This window comes from Nannospalax galili, unplaced genomic scaffold (assembly GCF_000622305.1).
Source record: "Nannospalax galili isolate Female #2095 unplaced genomic scaffold, S.galili_v1.0 scaffold553, whole genome shotgun sequence".
Taxonomy (NCBI): Eukaryota; Metazoa; Chordata; class Mammalia; order Rodentia; family Spalacidae; genus Nannospalax; species Nannospalax galili.
In genome coordinates this window covers 2,665,914-2,689,796 of record NW_008336313.1, presented here as the reverse complement: position 1 = coordinate 2,689,796, position 23,883 = coordinate 2,665,914, and the positions used below count along the sequence as shown (strand labels likewise).

The 23,883-nt window shown below is 41.3% G+C and overlaps 1 protein-coding gene across 4 annotated transcripts in view; it reads left to right on the top strand.

The window, feature by feature from the left end:
• Nucleotides 1–23,883, top strand: part of Pde4b (phosphodiesterase 4B) — a 661,174-nt gene that overhangs the window by 617,654 nt on the left and 19,637 nt on the right. For all 4 annotated transcript variants that reach the window (XM_017797618.1, XM_008831051.3, XM_008831052.2 and 1 more), the window contains one exon: nt 4,609–4,721. In XM_017797618.1, the coding sequence (XP_017653107.1) occupies nt 4,609–4,721 (113 nt within the window). The remainder of the gene's footprint in view (nt 1–4,608; nt 4,722–23,883) is intronic.

Genomic DNA, 23,883 nt, shown 5'->3' with positions numbered 1-23,883 from the left:
GGGATAAAAGGGAAAATGGATGGTTTTCCCTCTGCTTTCTCTCTGGAAGCATTTGAAAGTCAAGCTTAAGGACACCGTCATTTATGGTTGCCTTCCCTGTCTCTTGCTCCCTTGAGACTTGCTTCTGTGGTATTAAGCATTATTCCTTCTTGGGGTTATCTTATGTATGACATGACCAGGGATGGCCTCATGGACATTTGACCTGTATAGTTACACAGAGCCCTGTGCTCAGAAGGGCCCCATATTTGCTATCTTGAACTTCTTAATTGACTTGTGAACTTCTGTTTTGTAAGTGAAGTTAACTATTTGTCTCCCTTAGGCTGAGGCTCATAGAATTTGCTTGGTTTTCTGTTGTTAGTTGGTTGTTCTTTGCAGTGCTGAGGGTCAAACTCAAGGTTTTCATCATGTTATTAGGCAAAGTGCTCTACCACCGATTTACATCTCTAGCCCTAGATTCTTAACCATTTGCCCCGCTCTGATCCCTGGCAACCCAGAAATCATCCAGTCTCCTTCTTCTCATCCTCAGTCATGGCCATTGCTTTATTCCATCCTCAGCAGGGACTGGGTACAGTCACAAAAAGGATCTGAATAGCTGAGTGTTCTGTGAAGTCTAAGGTGGGGCATAATAAGAGCTGTCCCTGCTCAGAGTTGACAAGATGTTAGACGAAGCCCATGTCTCCCTGAGACAAAGGTCTTGTTTTCCTCTGACTCAGTAACTTAATATGCCCCATCAAGGAATTTATAGTACCCTTAGGAGTCTACCTGAAAACCAAAGACCTATCTGCTGTGGGGTAAGACCTGGGATTGTGGCAAGAAGAAATGCCTTGCCTTGACTTTTCCAGGTCAAGTACAGTGCGCCGGACTGGCTGCTACAGGAAGGGTAGCCAGCAGCTGGTGAGCCATAGGAAGCAGTATCTCTAGTCTCCTGGAGTGTGTGTCCTCCCTTCATGCTCCCTGTACCTGAAAGAACATGATGTTAAGTAAAACTCACCAAGCCATTCATTAATTCTGGCAAAGGAAGCATGACTATAAACTGGTAGCAACGAGGAAAGAGGGTGCAAAGCATAGGGACTCCATTATCTTTGCAGCTTTTCTGTCAAAAAATATGAACTTAAAATAAAACATGATGGGCTGGAGAGATGGCTCAGCAGTTAAGAGCACTGGCTTCACTTGCAGAGGACCCGGGTTCGGGTCCCAGCATCCACATGGTGGCTAACAACCATCTGTAACTCCAGTTCCAGGGATCCAATGCCCTCTTCTGACCTCCATGGGTATTTCACAACCTGGGTACACTTACATAACTATAGGCAATACACTCAGACACATAAAATAAAAATAATAAATTGTGGCTGGAGAGATGGCTCAGTGGTTAAGAGCACTGACTGCTCTTATAGAGCACCCACATGGCAGCTATGAACCGTCCTTAACTCCAGTTCCAGGGGAACCCAAAGCCCTCTTCTGACCTCTTTGGCATTGCACAACACAGGTGCAGTCACATACATTCAGGCAATACATTCCTACACATAAAATAAAGAAAATAAATAAAATAGTTAAAAAATAAAATAAAAGTAATAAATAAGTAAAATATTTTTGAAAACATGACAGAAAGAGAATGCAAAAGAGAACAGGGATTCATGTTCCAGCACCTCTATCGGTTTTTTCCTGATTTTTGACAGAAAGACCTTGCACTTTCATTTTGCAGATTCTTACAGAAAAATCTCTAGTTGAATGCGCACTTCTGCTTTCTCTCTTTCGATTCCTCCTCAAACTCTTGCTCTCCATCATGCCAGGCCTTTGGGTTTCGTTGGTCGCCATTACTAATAACTTTCATGTGCTGATCATCTACTAAGCTCTTTACCAAGCACTGGCTACTTTCTTTACTTAGTACCTTTATAATTTGATGAGATGAATATTCATATCCTTGTTTTACACATGGAGGGGGTGGGGCTCTAGGGTTACACAGAAAGCTCTAGACGAAGGTAAGTTTCCCGGTTCTTACTATAGAGCTGGGACTGTTCCAGGGTGCTGTGCGCACCCAAGGGTCTGCAGGCGGCTTGGACAGACGCCTTTCTTTCCATGTCTACAAGTACCACCTGGGTGTCTGCTGGCTACCAAACGCTGGATGTGGTTCCAGGGCTACAAAGCTACAATGTGGAAGCCAGTGCTGAGCTGCACTCACCATTTTCTGTAGTTGCATGCCTGAGTAGCAGGTGTTAGAGGCCACCTCCCGGCACATACATCTGTGTTCTATGCCTTAGTTGCTGTGATTAATAAACATAAAGTCTTGAGCGTGGGTTGAGAATTTAGGAAGTGACCAATCTCATGTAACTTCAGACTGTAACAGTTTTTGCTTAAAAAAAATATTGTGGTTGGCCTGAAGAAGAAAAGGTGAGGAAGCAAGATGCCGTTGGGTCTACCAGCCAGTCACATGCAGCTGCAGAGTCTGTAGAAGCATTGCACACCACCACTTGCTCTGTGTGACTGACAGCCCCTGCACCAGGAGGCATTGTGATACTGCTCTGAAGAGTTCTCCCTTCCTCACACTCTTCCATCTGCTCTCTCTCCTGGCACAATCAGTGAATTTCCTATCTGAAGCTGGAGTGGAAATCAGATCCCTGTTTTCCTCTTTGGGGAGAAATGTGCTTGGCGCTATATCATCTTACAGTCATTTTGCATAGCTGCTGATTCAAACAGCTCAGAGTGAACTCCTCCCCTCCTGGCTGGCCTGGTGAGTGTCTAGTCCCAGTTAGAGGTTGCAGGTGGAGATGTAGAAAACACCAGGCCAGCAAAGCCAGAGCAGCTGGGAAGTGGTCGGTTGGACTTTTTCTTCTATCAGAGGCAGGGGGTGAGGGTGGGGGCAGGGCTCTGGCCCTTCAGGCAGAGCCTCCTGGAAGAAGTGCTTTTCTGAAAGGGAACAGGGGAGGCAAGGGAATGCTGCGGACACACTAGAGAGAGAGAATCTTCCCCCCGTTGGGGCAGCAATGCAAAAGTGAAGAGGAAGAAAGGAGGGAAGGTACGTGCAAGTCTGCCTTGAAATGAGTTGTGTTGAAAACACCTAAATTCTAGTGTGCACATTTTTGAGGAGTGTGGGAAAAAATGGCAGAAGTTACCTCTGGTGGTAGTGTGGGTTCTCAAGTATGACATACAGGATGTTGAAGTTTTAACCCATCTTTACTCTGAAGTATACGCACACTATAGTGACGAACAAAGCCACGGTTCTGCGAAATGTGCATCTGTGGACACACTGCTCCATTTACCAGGAATCACACTTCAGTTATTTCTCTTTCTGCCTCAGATCATTGATGCCACATACAATAAAATAATTCAAATGATAATGAAAAGCTTTTGTGGCGTCATGGGGACATTTTTTAAAAATGTGTTTATAAACACTTTATAAAAGTGTTCTAAATCTGATAGGAACATTATATTTATCAGTGCGCATTGTGTACTTGTGTCCTAGAAGGCATGGTAGAGTAAATAACTTTTGTTCCTCACAGTCAAGTATGTGGAGAGTCACCTGCTTTTTAAATCTGAAGCTTCGTTAGTTCATCTAGAATTATAAAAATAATTCAGCGTTCATTAACATAGGTTTCTTAAGTCAATAACCTGAAGTATTTGTTTAGACCCACAAGCTTTTATAATGACTGACATGTTGTGACCAGGTGAATCAAAAGTGCCAGTCACACCAAAAAATATACGATGTTGAAAATACTATTTTTTGTATGGAACACTGAAAAATTTCCAGAAAGTATAGCTTCCAAAGGTAACAAATCAGCATCCCCAGCATTAATGCAAAGAAACTAGCCAGCACTCACATCTGACGCCACCTGAAAGTCCACTTCGGAGTTTCCCTGTGACCCTCTCACTCACAGAGGGAAGTCTTGGCTTTGTTTATTATAACAAGAGCCACAAGTCTCCCAGCCCAATAAACGTGTTCACGTAAAACTCCAGACAGTTTCTCTACACTGGAGTCTTATCAGGGAGACCTCATTTTACCTCTAGTTTAGGGACAGAATAGGCGAGGACGTGTGGGTCAGTGTTGGCCCAGTCCAAAGTTTTTCCAACAGGCGCAGTTAGCTCCGGAATGAATGAGTGTCCCGCCTGTCACCAGCAAACCCTTGTCCCCAAGTTGCCAGACAGTTTCCTTTAGAAGCAGAGCCGAAGGAGGAAAAGCCTTCCTCTTTTCTCCTCTGGAGTGCAAACACTCAGAAATGACATCACACACCCTACAGTGCCCCCGGGGTGACTAAGGCAGAGAGGGCCTGAGAAAACCCAGCTTCTGCCCCGAGTTTCAGAGCACAGCTATGCAGATGAGCGTCTAAGCGCTGGTTCCCGCCTTCTTCCTCTGAGGAAGTTTCTTGGTAGCTCACTGACACCTCATCCAGGCGAGGGGGCGAAAACTTGGCACCAGCCACCTCGGGCAGAGCACCGCGCTGATTTGCTCTGCTGGCTGGGAGAGCTGGAAGCAAGGAGTCGGCGGCCAGCAAACAATGAAGGAGCAAGGGGGCACCGTCAGCGGCGCCGGGACCAGCCGAGGTGGAGGAGACAAGGCGATGGCCAGCCTGCAGCCGCTGCAGCCTAACTACCTGTCCGTGTGTTTGTTTGCAGAAGAATCTTATCAGAAATTAGCAATGGAAACGCTGGAGGAACTAGACTGGTGCCTAGACCAGCTAGAGACCATCCAGACCTACCGCTCTGTCAGCGAGATGGCTTCCAACAAGGTAAGGACACTGCTCTCTAACCTAGCTGAGTCCCTGTCTGCAGCCTTCCTGTTGATCTGTCTCAGAGGACTTTGCAAAAGGGCGACCCTTTGCTTGGTCCCTGGTGCCACCGTAAGCTGAAATTCCCTCAGTAAGTGTTAATTCCCGGTGACAAGTCTCTGAATTGGTGCATTATGGCACATAAGCAAGAGACATCTACAAACTTTCTAAGTTACTAGAAAACTAAAATCGGCAAGGTCGCATATCGATGATGCTGCCCAGTAATCAGATGTTACAGGCACTGCTTGAAACAAGAAGTAAGCCCACAGCCTGGGCTTTTATAAATGAGAGAAGTAAGTTGCTTCCAAGTTTAACAAATTCTTGCTGAGGACATTTGGAGATTAAGAAGGCTCCCTATGCAATGCTGACATGGCCTGAGATAAGAAAGAAACAATATACTTTGCCTCCTAAGATATAAAGTTGTTGTTGTTGTTTTGTTTAAGATTTATGTTTCAAGGTAAAATCACTTGAAATCAAGTTTCACCTACATAGCAAAAAATGGTTTTATTTACAATCTCTAGAAAAAAACAGCGTTGAAGAGCTTTAATTATCTGTTATTATCTCATTTGTTTAAGTAACATCTGGACACCTATATGCTAATTTCTGGACATTATATACTGAGAGTTGTTGCTGGTTATTTTCTGAGTATTTGTGTTTTTTCTCTGAGAATCTGAACTGTATATATGTACAATAGAAGTTATAAGGTCATATTTGTGCATACACATGCGTACTTGGGGAAAAGCCTTAACACTGTATCTTCATAGAACACACCTTCAGCTCTTCCTACCATTCTAGCCTGAGGTGTTGTGATGTTGTCTTTCTTTTCTGAGGCTGGAGGAGGCTTTGCTCCACACCTTCCCTTTCCAACTTGAAGTGCATTCCATGATGTGCACCCTCCTCCCTCTTTTCTAGGGTAAAAAGCATCACTTTGGATCAAAGTGCACTGGCTCCTATTCAAAACATCTCACCAAAGGAAGGAGAGCATCCTTAAGAGACTCTGGGGGGAAGGGGAAGGGCTTCTTACTCTGAAGATGTTTTATCAATAATACCAGAGCAAAATGAGGCCCTTTCTGAAAGTTTAGTTCAGAGTTCTTGTTGATGGGGAAAAAAAGAAAAGGACACATTTGGGTTGTAACTAGTATTTTCTGACTTCTCTGAAGCACTCAGTAGAGCAGGGACTTTCCAGGCTGTTGTAAAACCCAGCCAGCTGCTTCCCCTGAGGGGGCTTCACTGTGTAACTTCTCCAGATCACTTCGGGATTCACGTAGAATGACTTTCACGCACGCTTTGCCTCCTTCAGAGCCCTGGCAGCTTCTGCTCTCTGCATTTTGTGGTCCTTGATAGCTATGTAAGCTGTAGATCCAAAACTTGGAGGTGATTTTCATTCAGTATTTTTCACCATAGAGGCCACGAATTTCTGGAGTCACCAAGACAAAGCAGGAAACTCACTTGAGAGGAGAAAAAGAATATTCTCGGAGAATCCACACATAGCCACTCTTCATTTTGAGTGCTTGCCATGTTACAGCATTCTAATGGCGCGTCTGTGTGGAGTGCTGGCCCTGACCATTGTCTACCTTGCAAAGTTATTAAAATGATTTCATATTTAGCATGGTCACTAATAAAGCACTGTCACCAGACATGGTATCGGTCCTGTTGAGAATCCCAGCCCTCGAGCTTCTGCTCCTGCCTTACGTGTCCTGTGCAGGAAGCAATGAAAGTGAATAGTGCTAACTGAAGACAGGCCTGAGCTGCTCCCATAGGTAGCAGAAAGCTTTTTGGCTCACCTATGTTCAAGAACTCTAATGGAAAGGTTGCAGGGCAAAGCGGTTTTCCAACAGGTGGCTAAGATAACTGCAGTCCTAAAAAAGATCTCTCTATTTAGTTATCTTTTTCAGTTTAATTATTCAAATCAATGCCTCAGGTAAAGTTGAACATAATGTCAATCACGACATATATAGTAATGCAGTGAGAATATTTTTGTCACCACCAGAAAGAATTAATCGATATTATTTGAGGGAGAACTGAGTTGTGCATGATAAAAATATTCCACATTAAAATTAAATGTCGAAATGGTCTGAGATTTCCATCAAGTGGCAGTTTGAAAATACCATCATTGTGTAGCCAAATTTGGTCCTACTTTGCTTATCCTCACTGAACAAAGGCGCCACAGCAAAACTGAGTTACAAAGCTGCCAGGAGAACCAATAATATGCAGAGAAGATGAAGGCCTTCAGAATTGGAAATTCATGGTTCAGATCCTGCCTGCCCCGCTTACTAGCTACCTTATATGGGCCAACTTAACCGCTGGAAGACTCAATTTTCTCATCTACTAAGCAGGATAAAAGTAGACCTGACCTCACCAGATTTAGTATACCCAGTGCCTAATATGCGAAATTCAGTTAGTAAATGCCATCATTTACTAACATCTACTACATTGTTGCAAAACAAATCTGCGTTTTTACTTGCATGTCAGTGAAGTGACCACCAGTTTTGTTTGCACAATCTAAACTTACCTCAAGGTGGCGATGGCAGAGCCACTGTCCTGTGAAAGGAGTGTAACTGGGTAACATGGTGCCAGTCTCTGTGTAAAGGTGGAGAGTTGTCTGGCTGGTGGAGGGTTTATTTTACCTGGGCAGAGTGGTGCATTGTTTATTTGATGGCTTTCCTTAACCTTTTTGCAGCTTAAAGAAAAGGAGTGACTCAAAGTGACTTTCCCAAGGGCAGATAGTGACTGTGACTGACAAAAAGTCTTTTCCTGTGCCCATGTTTTCTTGATCCTTTAAGGCTAGTGAACCAGAGGCCAAATGGAATTTCCAAATTTTAGATAAAGGTACAATCAGATGAGTTGGTGTTATAGATCATTTTCTTTAAAAAAAAAAAAAAAAAAAAAAGGCAAGAAGATGGAACAGGTGAACAGGAGCTTCAGAAGGCAAGGGTTTCTGATGATGGAAAGAATGTCTGGAACCTTCCACAAGCAGCCCAAGTTCATTAGACATGTTAGAGCTGTTTTGCTTAACGACAGATTGCCCTCTTGGATTTGTTCATTAATTATTGTTTCAACCGAATTAGAACTGTCTTACACTTGGGCAAAATGCATTAGCGCATGGGTTCATCTGTGGTAAAACAGTCTGATGTTTTGAAAACAGGATGCCTGGGCTCTGCCGTTTAAAAAGAGGAACGGAAAGAGAAACAGTGCAGAAAGGAAGAAAGCAAACTGCCCCAGCAGGATCCCCAGCCCAACAGCAGCATAAACAGTGACCTATCTCTCTGACCTTCACTGTGGCTCAGTTCCTGACCTCTTGTCACCAAAGCTGACCCACGTCATTGGAGGAGGATAGTAGGAATGGCACAGCTGCTGTGAGGGTGACTAGAATTTCCTGTCTCCTTCCTGATAGACGCAGTCAGAAAAGTACAGGGTTGCCGCAACAGAGGCTGAGGAACGACCAGCCCAGAACAGTCCCGGGGAGGCAGAGTTGTGATTGAGGAGGAACTGGGAGGGGTTCCTGCCCTTCTTGTACTGAGAAGCACACTCTCACCTAGAATTTTCAGGTGAAAAACATCAAAAGATCAGGCACAGGGCATGTTGACTGTCTGTCAGAAGACAGGCATGCTGTGGTGTTCAACTGCAGCTGTGTTCAAATAACTAGCCGCAGTCCCAACTTCCCTTCAAATACCCTCTTAGGGTATTTCCTTTTTCCTTCTCTACTAGCTTTGCCTGGGACAGATTTGGACCTAGAAGATGAAAATGGATGTTCTGTAATTGGGAAGGACAGTTGTGGAGAGCACATTTTCCTTTAGACTTTCCTTCAGAATATTAGTGGATATTTGCTAAAGAACCTCACAAGCTGTGAATGGGAGATAAGTGGAACTTTCTTGAGGGACCATAAAATCAGCTACAGACACCATCACTGCAGAAGTGGGTCCTCCTGGCTACACAGGTTTATTACTTCAGATCTGCAGGAGCTCGGGATGAACACTGAGCCAAAAAATGGGGTGGGAGGGAATAAAGTCACGCAGTTCTACCAGCCCAGAGCTGAGGATGCATGACACTGGAAGGCGATCATGACCAAAGCAGGCCAGTTGCTCTAATGCTGAGTGAGTCACTTTCTGTATCACTGAACAATCAGTAACTATGAGAAATCTTGGCTCCAACAGAACTAGAAGGAAACAAGTCTTATTGGCCAACAGATTGATCTTAGAATTCCATCAGTTAAGGGAAGGCAGGATGCTGATTGATTAATCAATGACAATGATTAGCAATGTTGCTTTTAACAAAGAGGGTCCTGTTTTTGAAGGGAGTCTTAGTCTGTTCTTCCTCCAGCTGCTCTGGGTCCCAGGAGAGACTTGATGAGACCAAAGGAGCAGGTGTGTTTCCATTCTAGACCATACTACGGCTCCGCAGGACTCCACATTCTCTGCCCAAATGTCTGTGCACCCTCTTCCTAGGGCCTGTATATGGATGTGCTGCTGCAGAGGTACACATGTTGAGGCCCCAGGGACAACCATGAGGCACCAATTTAGGAATGGGGAGAGTGTGTGGGAGAGCTTGGATGTGCAAGCTGTGGCAGAGGCTCACACAGGCCTGGTCATGAGACCCCTGGTGTTAAAGCAAAAAGAGGGCAGGACATGGTCCAAGGTGTAGCCCCTTCTCTGAGCTTAGTCTGACCTTCCAGACTGTGCTGCATTATCTGTCAAGGTAGGAGTTTAGGCAATAGCTTAACTTGCATATTTATGTACTTAGGCTTGTAATATGTATTTCACAAATGCTAGAGGTAACTCTTGATTTACAGGGTAGAATACAATGAAAAGCAATCCTGACAGCCGAGTGGATAGGCATGCATTTTTGGCTCAATTCTTTCTCCTTACCATTCAGGTTTATATACAGAGGCAGCGAAGTAAGTTGAAAAGAATCAAAATATAAGGCATGAAATTGAGTTCTACTGACTTTATTAGGTATATTTTCCAGAACAATTCAATAAGTTTGAAATCTTTACATTTTCCTATTGTGAAACAAAGTAGCTGAAGATTACTTCCATCGTCTACTTCAGGTCTTGCATTTGATGGTAGACAGCCACAGTCCTCAGCTGGTATAGATTCTACTGTCGGTAATGTGCTCAGTTCTTTACCCACATCTCATCACAACAGCCTTTTGAAATAGGCACTAATTACAGATGGGTAAAGTGAGATTTAGTAGCGCTGAGTTGACTAGTATAAACGACTAAAAGCACCACAGCTGGGAATCGAACTCATTGGTGGAGTGCTTGCCACCACGCACAAGCCTCTAAGATGGGTGCCTGATACTACGCACACAAAAAGAGGTTTTTCTTTCTTGGTGCTGAGGATGTGCTCATTGATAACATGCTTGCCTAGCATGCAGAGAGAGAGAGAGAGAGAAAGAGAGAGAGAGAGAGAGAGAGAGAAAAGAAGAAGAAGAGGAGGAGGAGGAGGAGGAGGAGGAGGAGGAAGAAAAGAGGATTCATACCCAGAGCCAGCTACTCATCACCACCAATGATCTTGAGACAAATAAATATAAGGAAAAATTTAAAGGTTCTTAATAACCCTTGTATGTAAATTTTGTAGTGTTTGATGGGAGATCTTACTCTTCTAACTCAGATTCGAAATTCTAATTTGCAGTGTTCTTGGCCTCCAGCTAGACAGTAATCACTTCAGACTCAGTCCAGGCTGCAGACCTGTACCTACTCAACATAGATAAGGGGAAGAATTGTCATAGGCACAGAAAATGGCTGTTAAGCACTCATGAAAATGTAAACAGCAGTATTAAAAAAAAACCCTGCTATGTGCAGATTAGTGTGCTAAATTCTAGGCTTCTTTGATTCCTGAAGTTCTCTAACTTGGCCTAAGATAAGCTAGTAAAGAAAGACAATTTGTCATTCAAGTGATGACAACCAGCTTTCTCTTCTAGGGAGCCCTATCCCAGTGCATTCAACTTGACCATTAAACAGAGTTGGTGGCTCAGTAGCAAGGATACTCAGCTCAGGAACTTGTAGCTTGCAGACTTTTCCTTGTTCATGAGGAAAGGGAAGATGAGGCTGATTATTCGTTTTCGTTTATTGTTTCAGTTACTCTATGACAGAATAGAGTTATTTTGTTGAGTGTAATTCAGTATTCCAAATTCTAGTCTTATCAAAACTTGAGTGGAAGCTAGTGTTTTGCAGTAACTTTTATTTTATAGTGTATTTTGCTTAAATATTTCTACATTGGTATGTGTAGGAACCGGTTATTTCACTGAATTCTGATCCAGTTAATCCAGTCCTTCAGCTAACTCACTTAAAATTTTCATGAGTGAGAAACGTTTCTCTAAAGGGATGAAATGGAGCGATTGTGGTGACCCTGGCCAGCTGATGAGAGCACTATAGTATGAGAATCTAGTGAATAACTCATTTTAAGGGGAGCCCAACATAAACAAAACAGTAGTCTTGAAAAATAGAATTGTACCACATTGATGGAATAAGCATTTGGTTTCATTTATTTATTTATTTATTTATTGGTCTTTTTGAGACAGGGTCTCCCTGTAGCCCCAGCTGTCCTGGAACTCACTATGTAGACCAGGCTGGCCTTGAACTCACAGAGATCCACCTGCCTCTGCCTCCCAAGTGCTGGGATTAAAGGCGTGGGCCACCACAGGTTTCCTTTATTTTTAAACTACTTCCTTGCCTTTGTAGTATTTGATCTTTTAGAATGTGCCCCAACTGAAGTCACACCAGGCTCTACACCATTTTTCTGTGAAGGAAAAGCCAAGGACCAAACTTGCTCTTGCTGTATACTTCCAAAATGTTTTATTTCTAGGTAAAAGTGGGCTCAGCAAGTGTGAGGGTCATTCACTTCTATGAAAGCCAAGACAGCAAGACCAGAAGCCAGGTACACTTATGCTGGTCCACCGGGCCCCACTCCCGTTGGCACCATGCCGATCGTTCCTGTGCCTCCCCATTCACCCTCACACTAGCTTGTTTCTAGACCTGCCTGCCCCTTTCCATTTTGCCCTCTAGCATGTGATGTTTCCCTCCACTGGTAGCAAACTGTTTAGTCTCTAGGAGATTTTACTGTGACTTCCTTTGTTTAATTTACTTTAAAGTAGCCAATGCTTCCACAAAGAAAGGACTGTTAAATTATTTAGAAATGAAGAGGACAGAAAAACTCCTGTTCTTTTGTGTCCACTTTGGAAAGCGCTTGATAATCTTCTCTTTGTGGAGTAGATTTTAAAGCTATAAACCATGCATTTCTGCCCGTCAGTCTCAACATTTTCCCTTCCCATAATTATTGCAATTTTAAAACATACTGCTTTTTGATGTGTTTGAAGTCTCAAGCCCACACAGACTGCAGTGTAGCAAACTTATTAAAGTAAAAGGCATCTTCAGGGCGGCATCACTTCAGTCTTTTAGCTTTTTAATTTAAAATATAGTAATATTTTAATAGATTATTAAGAACCTTAACAGACCACATTCCCACTTTTCAGCTCACAGTATGCTACATAATGTTGTAACCTTAAACAATTATGAAGTTGGAGCGCAGCTGCAGGGAACTAAAAATGATTAAACCAATTTTTAAAATTCAGAATTAGGCCAAGAAATATTGACATCTGATATCTGTAAAGATAAGTTTTAAGTACTAATTTTGGAAAGAAAGTGGAGAAAAATGCCACTAAATAAAAACATCTTTCCAACTGAATCAGATTGGCCGCGCTACAAACAGGACGAAGCAGAGTAACTGTTGATTTAACTAGTGTCTGGCCATCGTAGATGGTGAAATTTGATAAATTTAACCACAAAAAAAATTCTGCCCATTTTACATCTGAATATAGTTTCACACAGTTACTAGACATGACCCTGCAACTTTTAGCCCAGACGGGAACCTTAGAATTTTATTTATTTATTTTTGTTTTTTATGTATGAGTGTTTTGTCTCTATGTATAGTAAGTGCACCAAATGTGTGCAGCACCCACACATCCATAGAGGCCAGAAGACAGTGTCTGATCTACTGGAACTAGAAATGAAGGGTTGGTTGCAGCCATGTGGGTGCTGGGAACCCAACCCAGGCTCTCTGCAAAAGCAACCAGTGCCCTTAAACACTAAGCTATCTCTCCAGTTCCCAGAAGGGAACCTTAAAAGTACTATTTATTTGTAGTTAGTTTATAGATGAGGAAACATTTTACAGATGACATCTTTTCTCCTCTTTAATAAAAACTGAAGATTAAATACCTAATGTGCTCCAAGAAACTCTGAAAATATAAAGTATAATTTCACTAAAGAGTAATTTTATTATGGCATGACTTCCCCACAGTCAGAGGATAATGGGAGGATTATGGTGCTAAGATAGAGGTCTGATTACAAATCCAATTTGCTATTCATCTTCAGCCAGAGGTTTTTTAAGATTAAAAAAGACATGGAATAACCCTTCCTCATTTCGTGATAATCTTCACCTTCTTTCTCCCCATTTACCTTCCTTTAATAAAAACCATAGATCAGTGTGGCTTAAGCCATAGATCTTAAGCATTTCCAATAGAGAACCCTTTTAGTGCACCGAAATGTAGAGATGAAAATTATGACAGTAAGCAGTTGGAGTGAGCGGCTTTAAGTCCTCCTGGCACTAGTCAGTCTTCTTCACTTTTTACTGTTTTTGTTTTTGAACTAAATAAAATAAATATATATCTCATCATTAAAAAATATCTTACAAAGATAACCAAGGTTAACGTTTTAATCTTTGATTAAAATGATGCTACTTTTTAAACCAACATCATATCCTAGCTCTTCAGATGATTAATTAATTCCCTAATATCTAATGTCTACAATCATATTCAGTTTCAAAAAATGTTCTGTTAATAGCTTACCTGTTTAACGAGTGTTCTCGGTTTTCCATTATTTACAGTACCACTGATTATTTTCTTAGGTTAGGGCAAGTTCTCACAGATAGAGCTAAGCAGGGAAAGAACATGAGCATTATGTGTGTGTGTGTGTGTGTGTGTGTGTGTGTGTGTGTGTGTGTGTGTGTGTACACATCTACTGACTGATGTGTGCCCATGTAGAAACCACAGGTTGATCCTGGGTGTTTTCTTGAATCACCATTACACCTTATTTTTTGAAACAGCATCTCTCGGTGAACCTAGAGCTCACCCTTTAGGCTAGACTGACTGGCTAGTGAGCTCAGGGGATCTGCTTGTCTCCACCTTGTCTCCACTGCTCCCCACCCCCTAGTGCTGAAGTAACAGGCACACGCAGCTGCACCCAGCTTTTACACGGGTTCTGTGGACCTGAACTCAGGTCCTCCTGCGTGCATAGCGAGCACTTAACCCATGAGCTATCTATCCAACCCAAGGGAGGGAGGGCTACTTTCAAAGATCTGGATCCCTGTTTGCTTTCTCACCAATCCTAGTGCTAAGTAGTAAATATCCTGTAGTGAGTGTAATACCCCTTAACATTTATTTCTTCCTTTCTTCTTGAAACTGAAGATGGTAAATTGGAGAATTTTACCTACTGATGAAAAAGTAACCAGGCCGTGGATCCTTCCCATTGCTTAGCAGAACAGCCAGCTCAGCAGGTTGAAATCAAGATGGTTTTCTCAGTTTAACCCTCGTCCTAGCCCCTGGAATGTTTCTTTCCAATGGCTCAATATGAAGCTCTCCCAACCTGACCAACTTCCTGATTCACACTCAGGTCCTGTTTCCAACATCCCAGTGGAGTTAGCTCAGTGGTGTTGGCAGCTGCTCACTAATAAACAATGTCAAGTGTAATTAATGCTTGTGAGCACTTTAAGTCAGGTAGACTCACTCACAGCATATAAGCACATATTTTTATGTAAGTTGCCCACTGTAGCTTAAGATGAATTTATTATTTTTTAAGATCTAGACTTCTGAGTAAGCTAGATCTTACAAATATTTTACCATGAAATATGAATATGTATTAGTCTAGTTTTGAATAAGGAGGTGCTGTTGGAAAATAAAATGACTAAGGAAGAAGTGATTGTGTTATATAATGTTTATTAAGGGAATTATTTCATGTTTAAAAGATCTTTGGCATTCTAATTTTAGCTGTTTTTATCAACTCATTTCTGATAATTATTTACATTAAAAAGTGGGACAGAATGAGGTAAAATCTCAGCATATAATGTGCAAGAAATGAGGAAAGAAATTACAAATCTGTAAGTGGATAAAGAAACTTGGTGTTTAGGCTGTTGGAATGAAAAAATAGAAGAATTAAAAAGCTAAAGTACTTAAAAAGAGTTTCTATTGGAGGAAAACCCACTAAAGATCCCCAAAATTCATTTTAGCATAAGAGAAAGTAGAGACAGATATAAAGAACAGACTAAAGTATTACTAATGCCTATTGGTCAAAATGGTGGATTTCCAACTTCCTCTTTACCCTCATTGCTAGAAAATGTATCAAAAACATAGTTTACAAATAGCAATATTGGGGCTGGATCAAAATTGGGGCTCAGCAGTTAAGAGCACTGACTGCTCTTGCAGAGGACCCGGGTTCGATTCCCAGCACCCACATGGGAGCTACGAACCGTCGTTAACTACAGTTCTAGGGGAATCCGAAGCCCTCTTCTGACCTCCATGGCATTGCATGACACGCGTGCACCCACATACATGCAGGCAATACACTCATACACATAAAATAAAAATAATAAATAAATAGTAAAAAAAAGAATAGCAGTATTTTATTATTACTGGAGAATGAAGGCACGTAGACCTTTTTGCCTCTCGTCATTTCATCACCTAGAAAGCTCTGATTTCCCCCTGGTTAACGTTCACAGTCAGGCCCTGTGCTAAGAACCTATCCTGGTGTGCAAAGTCTTCCTCACATTTCTGCATCCTAAACTCTAACCTTTTCTGTCAGTTAATATTATAGCTAGCATTTTAGTTATCTGGGATTTTATTTTTATTTCCATCAGACTTTTGCATGCTCATTGATTACGGGAAGCTAGGCACCTTCTGACGGGTCACTAGTGAAATGGACTCCAGCTCTCACTTGATTATCCCACTCATAGACTGCAATTTAACTGACCAGATGGACACTCCCCCAAAGGACTTCATCCAAGCTGCCTCCAAGCTCTTCCCCTGCCCATTGCGATGGTTACCTTTGGCTTCATTCCGCTACTGAGTCAGATGACTGAGATATAGTTGTGTTGACTGATACAGTGGGTATATTTTTCTTGGCCAGACCAGTACATTGTTTGTGCTCTTGACAGGATGAGCTGCCACTGAATTTTCCCTGCTGTATTGTAACACTTGGGATCTGGTTGCACAAAGCTTATTTGCATCTTACTTACCATTACATGGGAGTGTCCATGAGAATATTTCATCAAGATTTAAAAGCATGATGTTTAAAAGATTTATAATCAGTATCATTTAACATTAGAGAATTTTAAAATTTTTATTGGAATTAAAGATACTTTTGTACTAATATTCTTCATTTATATGGTTAAAATCTTAAGATGAGGTCATTGTCTAATGGTGTATGATTGACATAGTAAAATTGTCAACTTGAAAAAGGCCATATGTGGTTTTCAACAAAAACTCAGGGGAAACATATGGGTATCTGTGTGTGTGTGTGTGTGTGTGTGTGTGTTCACTTTGCTCCAAAGTTTAATAATTCAAAAATAAAAATTAAAGAGATTGCCAAGTAACTTTTTATACTCTTATATAACTTGTTAAATACATAATCATAGCTTTTCAGAGTTAGATTTAAGAGGCAGTCTCTTCTAGAGAGGTCTTCTCTAATCAACAAAACTCAGGAGCTTGTTGCTATCACAATTTATAATTTTTGTTTGGGGTTTAAAGTCTCATTACTACTCATCTCCTTCATCGGACTTAGAAAGCTCATAGGTATATTGTAAGCAGCTAAATAAATGTTTTGGGGTCAAATTTATGAGTTTCAGAAACTTCAGCTAATTTGTCTAGAACCAAAGACATGGTTACTAGAAAATCCCTTAGAACCTAGCAAGCCTACTACTATACTGCATCAGGCCACATGCACATATCTGCCATGACTAATTCTAGTTTTGCTGATTTTTAGATTAGATGAAAAATCCCCATCAGGTTCACTCCTCACAGAACTCTCCAAGGCTAACATATGAATTAGAGAATGTAGTGGGTGTATAAAACACAATGATATGTGAAAGTTCCTTCCTGAGCTTTCTGCATTCAGAGTCAGATAATACATAACAAAGGTGTCCAGAGCAAAGATTCCTTTCTTGGGAACAGAAGTGTGAAGTGTGTTTTTGGTCAGTTGGATGAATGCCTTGTTCAGTTTGGCACAATTTGGTTTATCTTTCTCACAAAAAGTCTGCATCCGGTGGACATGACTTTAAGCCCTGCAGAGACTAGCAGTGGTGGTTGCACACGCCTTGGGTGGGGGTGGGGCAATTTAGGAGCATGTATGTGTTGCATCTCAATCAGTCACTCCTGTTGTGTCTGACTACTTTGCCCTTGTTGGGCCATGATTTTCTTTCTGGTATGTTGCTGGTGTACCTTTTGCCCGATAGCCTATGCAATGAATCCATGTCTGTTAACAGACTGCTTGAACTTTGCAAATCTGAGGAAAAGCACACATGGTCCAGTTATCCTTATGACAAGTAATCTGTGGTTATTTGTGGCTTTGGTCAATACCTGGAGAGTTCTAAGTCTTCTAATTAGAAGAAATTAGCCAGCTAAGGAAGCATAGACAGAGTTGTTAACATCTTGCCCTCTCCAAACAGGCTTTCTAATGTATGGCTTCAACATAAGGCCATTTCAGAGTATAGTTTTTATTGGAAATGCTTCATCTATTTTCCTGGCAATTCTGGTTTACACTCCTTAGACTGGTGAATAATCTAAATGTCAACCAGCAAGTCTACATTTCTATGAGCAACTCATGTGTCATATAATATACATGACATGGCACTGCATCACACATGCAGCAGCATATTGTGGGAATTTTGCAGTTCATTATGTAAGCTGTTGTCAAAAATGAAAAGGGTTTAGGTACCAAAGAACCAACAGAAGCTTCCACTCAACAGTGAGTCCAAACTGAGAACAGGACTAAGTTCAGATTTAAAATTCAGAAATAAAACCTAGCTTCAAGCACAAATCTCAGCACCCACTAAGCCATATAATTTCTATTTGTCTCATTTTAAAGATGGAAATCTTTAGTTTCCAAGAGGCTCAGGAACTTGCATAGTTTCTCAGACTAAGCTAGAATGCAGTTTACTCCCTGACTTAAGTGGACACTCGGCTGCTCCTATATCATGTGTTATGATGTTGGGTTTTCTGGGAGGGCTTGCTTTATGTTCTTAGAGCCTACTAGAATGGCAAGCCTACAACCAACACCCCCTCTTCTTCTTGGAGAAGCTAAGTGTCCATCTCTGAAGTGGCCTCTATTCCAACAAACCTATACATTTTCAGAGTACACTTTGGTCAGAGCATGCATCCATCTTGTCTAAAGTATGGGAGCTACATGCGAAAAATAAAATTCAGAACAAATTCCACTATCTTCTTTAGTAGGAAAAAATTACTTAAGATACGTGTTTTCAACCTCTATAGTTTAAAAATAAGTTTAAACCTTCAATCTGTGGCAGATGTTTTTCAATGAGCACATGTATAATCCAACATGGAGAGTACCAAAATACCCAAAGAGATACAATACATAGTTTTAGTAGAGAAAAAGATACGTCAGTATAGCCCAGGGTTTTCATTTATTTGATAGGTTCCAGAGTTGACCATGAAAATGGCAGACTGGTAGGTGTGGTGGCGCACACCTTTAGTCCCAGCACTCAGGAGGCAGAGGCACTGGAGCTCTGTGAGATGGATTAGCCTGATCTACACAGTAAGTGCCAGGCAGGCTGGGGCTAGAGAGACCCTGTCTCATCCCTGAGAAAATGTTAATCCAGAAGAGTGATTCTTAAGGCAACGTTAAAGCCTCTCGTTGTCTTTTTTCTCAAGGAGTTTTGGAAAGCCACTAGATGAAACCAATATAGCCGTTGTTAAATGCACACAGTATAGGGGGGTGCCCCTCAAGAAAGTAGAGTAGTCATCTCAAAAATAAGCTATGGTAGATTTTTGTAGCTGTAGAAGTATTAGAATTTTAAGAAACTGGGATTTACAATAACCCGAGATGTTAGAGACTGAATGTGCAAATAATTTCTTAAAAGAAATCATGACTTCTGGCCATGACAGCACATACCTACAGTCTCAGAATTTGGGAGATAGAATCAGGAGAATTCTGAGTTCAAGGCCTACCTGGGCTATATTGCAAAACCCTATCTTAAAAAAAAATCCCTAAGGCTGGGGATGTTGCTCCATGGTAGAATGCTTATCACGACCAATATTTATGGATTGAGAAAATAAAATAAAAATGTTTGGGTGGTGGTCGTCTTATACTATGCAGCTGCCTCCAGACAGAGGCATAGGTCTTGTTTTCCACCAGAGAAGACTCTAGACTTGATGGTCCACACATATGATGCAAGAATTCTATTTTTTAAATATTATGCATGGCAAATGTTTCAAAAGTAACCTCCTTTAGAATCACCTTAAAACCCTTTGTCCTTAGGGTTGACCCTGAGGCTTGTGATTATAGAAGACTTAAATAGAAAAACAAAAGAGTAACTCAGTAGTGAACCTTGATTCCTTAAAGTTTCTCAGCTACTATAATGATTTTGGTCATCCATTGTTTAGGGTGTCAGCTGTATTTGTCAAGCCACCGCTCAATATCAGCTAAGATATCTTTTTAGATTACATAAGAGTAGGTAAGTACATAAAATGACATTGTAAAGTTCCAAGAACAGTTACTGGTCTTTTTTTTCTAAAAAACAGGAAAAATCTGTACTGGAAAATTTTAATTATCTAAATTTGTGAAACATCTCTCATCTTGATGTTGTGATTAGTACATAGTTTTGAATCTTATGAGATATTTGGATATGTAATATCTGGAATCTATGTGTCCCAAAAAAGAGTTTTATCTCAATTTAAAATTCAACTGAGTATCTTGAATTTTTACTCACCAAATCTAGCAATTCTATGTAGAGACATAAGTATACACACATGCATAAATATATATGTATATATAACATTTATTACATAAGTGTATAAACATACACTTAAATATTACACACTTTACACAAAATATGTTGTAAAAATGCTGCAAATATAGTAGTTTTAGCATAAATATTTGCAGCATTTTTTTTTGTCTCTTTAATCCTTTGCAGCAATTTTAAGAGAGAATGTAGGTCATGAGAAATTTCTATAAACATTCTTATGGGAATTACTGTGGGTCTAGGAGGGGTAATTCTTCAGCATTCTAATAATATGCGTCATATTTTCTCTTGAAAAGACTTCAGAAATTGTAAGAAAAATGGTCAGTAGTGAAGAGGAGTTAAGTAGCAAGAAATGCCTACAGATTTCGGGAGCCACAAAATTCTTGTCTTCTCCTAGTAAATAGAACCGGTTCTGGATTTGCTATATCATAAATACCAGTATATTGTTGCAGATTGGCAGTGGTGATATTCATTGTTTTTCATCAGATTCTTAAGCATCGTGCATCCCTACATCACTGGGGAGTTGACAAGAGATGTGACTCCACTGGCAGCTCAGGACAGAGGAGCTGCTCTCTGATGTGAGAGTGAACACCACCTAACCTAGGGCTCTAGAGTTTGCTCACAGCTGAGCTTGCTGGCTGGGGTGTCCCATCCTGGTACGCTCTCTGCCTCAAACACACCATCCAGCCACGCCAAGGCCACTCTTCCTTCTTCCATTCAGTTATTAGGTCACTCAAGGCTATTTCACTTGCCTCTTAAATAAGACAAATGTGTCATTAAGGAGATGGGGCATTGATTTTCAAAGAATGTCAGGAAGACAAGAGGGAGCCTACGACCAGATATCATGAATTAAGAATAGTGGAAATTGTGAATTTCATAGAGGCTTTTTTTTTTTTTTTAAGTGCACTATATCCCTGTTCTGTTTTTGTTTTGTTTTGTTTCTTGTTTTCTGTTTTATTGTAAAGTTAGACTGACAAAAGAAACCATAGGCACTTTAGAAATTAGCCATTTTGCTCAACTAAAGAAAGAGGCCCAAAAAGTCAATTCAGCTTTCCAAAGACTGCATATTTGGTTAGTTCAAAGCAAGAACGGTGCGGTCATAGCGCTAATCTGTGTCACCAGTCTCCACCTCTCTGCCACTGTTAGCATTCTGTGATTTCGGGAGGGATTTTTAGCCCCTTCACTTTCCTTTAGCCCTGGAATTTTAATAAAGTTATGGTTAACAAAGTATAAAATATGAGTCAAAAGTCAGTCCTTAAAAAAGTCATTGTGACTTTAATGACTTCGACAGTTGTTTCATACTGCAAAAACAGGAAGATCCCACACAATAAGGCGCCTGTCTCCCAGCTGGGCTCATGCGTAGATGGCCACCCACAGGGGCAATGACTGAGGCTGTCTTCCTCTCTTTGGCACCTTTTTTTTCCGTCCTTACAATTTTCTCTTACTGACTTCATTAGGAGATTGCCATTGAGAATAAAATGCCAACTTTAGTCTTTAACAGGCTATGTTTCTAATCTATTATTTTAAATACTTTTTTTTTAATCGCTTAGAATTCACCCCTAGCAAATTCAGATCAGTCTTAAAAGCAGCTCTCTCGTGTGCTTGATGTTAGCTCTTTCTGTTATCTCTCTTCTGGACTGTTTTATTCTGAGAAACATAAAATTACCAAATTTTAGATTTGTGAAGATGCTAAGATCCTTCCAGTCCACCCTTTTTGTGTGATACTTCTAAGAACTCCAGATAGTGTACCTGTTGATATTTGTGCAAACCTTAAGCTAGGATCCTTTAGGAGGAATAGAGAGCGATGAAGTGTTCTATCACCTCAAAGGAAATCAGCTCAGAAAACTGATCTCTGGCTGTAGTATTGAAACTAAAGAAAAACTGAAGTCACCCAACAACACTCAATTTCAAATATTTTAAAGTACTTCTCACAATTAAAGGAAGCTTGTCCTGAATTTGGGGTACAGAGAGAAGAGTGTTACACACAGACTCACAGTGTGTAGTACTGAGAACATAAAATAAAAGAACCCCACTAGAAAAATCACAGATGATTTTTCAGAGTAAGAATATTCCAGAAAAACAGTACTAAGTCATTTATAGAAATAGTAGCTTCTTTCCTTTTTAAAAAAACAACGGCCGTTTCTTAGCAGTGTTTGCAGATCTAGTGTTAGATGCAGCTTGGAGAGGTGTTGGGAAAGTTCGTGTTATAAGGGTTCGTTCACAAAGTTTGTGTTGAAAAGGAGCTTTGGCGTTTCCTCTGGGGACATTATTTCTAGGTAGATTCTAACAGGACTTTCTTGTGAGGGCAGATCATTTTAAAAAAAGGATCTGTGTACTGTATACCAAAGACATGGGAACTCATTTATCTTTGAAATAGCACATTCCGGCCTGTGGATTCTCTGCTGCATTGGGTGAAGTAAATAATATCCATTCCCTTTTTATCCTGAAACTCCTTGGCCCATAGTTTCACCCAGGAACCATTTTACGTTCTTACTGAAACTGCTAACTGGTTGAAACAGCTAACAGGGTAAGTAGACAGGGAGGCTCCAAGAGGCTCAGGCTATGAAACTCTGAGGTGACGAATCTCTCTCTTCTTAGTTGGTGACTTATTCTTTTTTAATATTTTATTTATTATTTTACGTGTATGCGTGTATTGCCTGTATTTATGTAAGTGCACTCATGTCATACAGTGCCCTTGGAGGTCAGAAGATGGTGTCAGATCCTCTGGAACTGGAGTTATAGAAGGTTGTTACCCACTATGTGGGTGCTGGGAATTGAAGCCAGGTCCTCTACAAGAGTAGTCAGTGCTCTTAACCACTGAGCCATCTCTCCAGCCCCTGGTGACTTGTTCTTACAGATAGAAACACTTTTTATTTTTTCTGTTCGATTCAGTAGTGAGGAGGGAGTTTCATCTTCTGGGAAGTGCGGGTTGCTAGTAAATACTGTGTCCAGGCTGAGGGAAGCAGCCACAGAATTTATCACACAGTCGTGACACGTTAGGCTGAGAGGTGGGGTCAGAGTCTATACTTGGGCATCATCCTTGTTTCACAGAAGAGAGGTGAGGCAGGTTAAAAAGAACTGAGCGTGAAAGCTGAGGCTCGCCTGCTGTGTCATGGCTGCCTGTAGCTCACCAGAAGCAACTCTCATATGGGACCCAGACATTGAGAACCCAGCCCTTCACTTCCCAACTGCCTTCTCAGCTGTTGCCTCAACATCTACCAATCCTAGCCCTTGGCATGTCCAGTCACAGGGCCTTACTAGAAGGTCACATCTGCCTTCCTTAGTCTTCCGGAGCTCAACACAAGTGGGCCCTTCGAAAGTGTTTTTTGAGAGCAATGATTGCTTTAGTCAGTGTGGTAGGGCCCTCCCTTACTGAGGAAAACCAATGGTGGTTGCTAAGCAACATTTAAAGGCCTGGGTCGTTTTCTAAGCCTGGAAGATCTCTATTTGTGTAAGCCATCGTGTAATGTGTTTTATGGTTACCTTACAATGACTTTGTTTTTGGCAGACATTGCCCTGCCCTTAGTAAAAGGCTCATAGGAGAATTAGTTTAGGCATGGGGAGTAGGGGGTGATAAGTCTCTGCTTACTTGCATGAGTACACTGACCCCTTCTGTAAAGATGCAGCCGTGTGTGGTTTATTCAGCCTCACGGCTGAGAGCCACCACCTTCTACCACACGGACACTGATGGGCCACGTATTCCAACTGGGTCCCGTGGCAGAGGGAAGCTGAAGGGAGAGGAGCAAGGTCTTGCTCTACGTGATTCATTTTCTACCTGTTCTTATCTCCTGAGCAGAGCAGCCAGCATAGCAAATAAAGATTCCTTCTCACCCTCTTCAGACTGTTAGCTATAGTGGTCAACCAGTGTGACCCAGCAGGTCTGGCTCTTCTACTAGAATGAAAGCTGATTAGAACCACACAAAGCTTCTGTTTGTTCATTTGCTTGCTTTTTTTCTTCACGGCTCTGCCTGGCCATTTTAGGTATTCAGTCAGTGTTTGTGGAATACATGACAGAATGGCATTGTAGAGCTTATAAAAGACCAGTGGAGTCCAAAATACCTGCAAATATTTCAGCAATACTAAAGGAGCCAAAACGA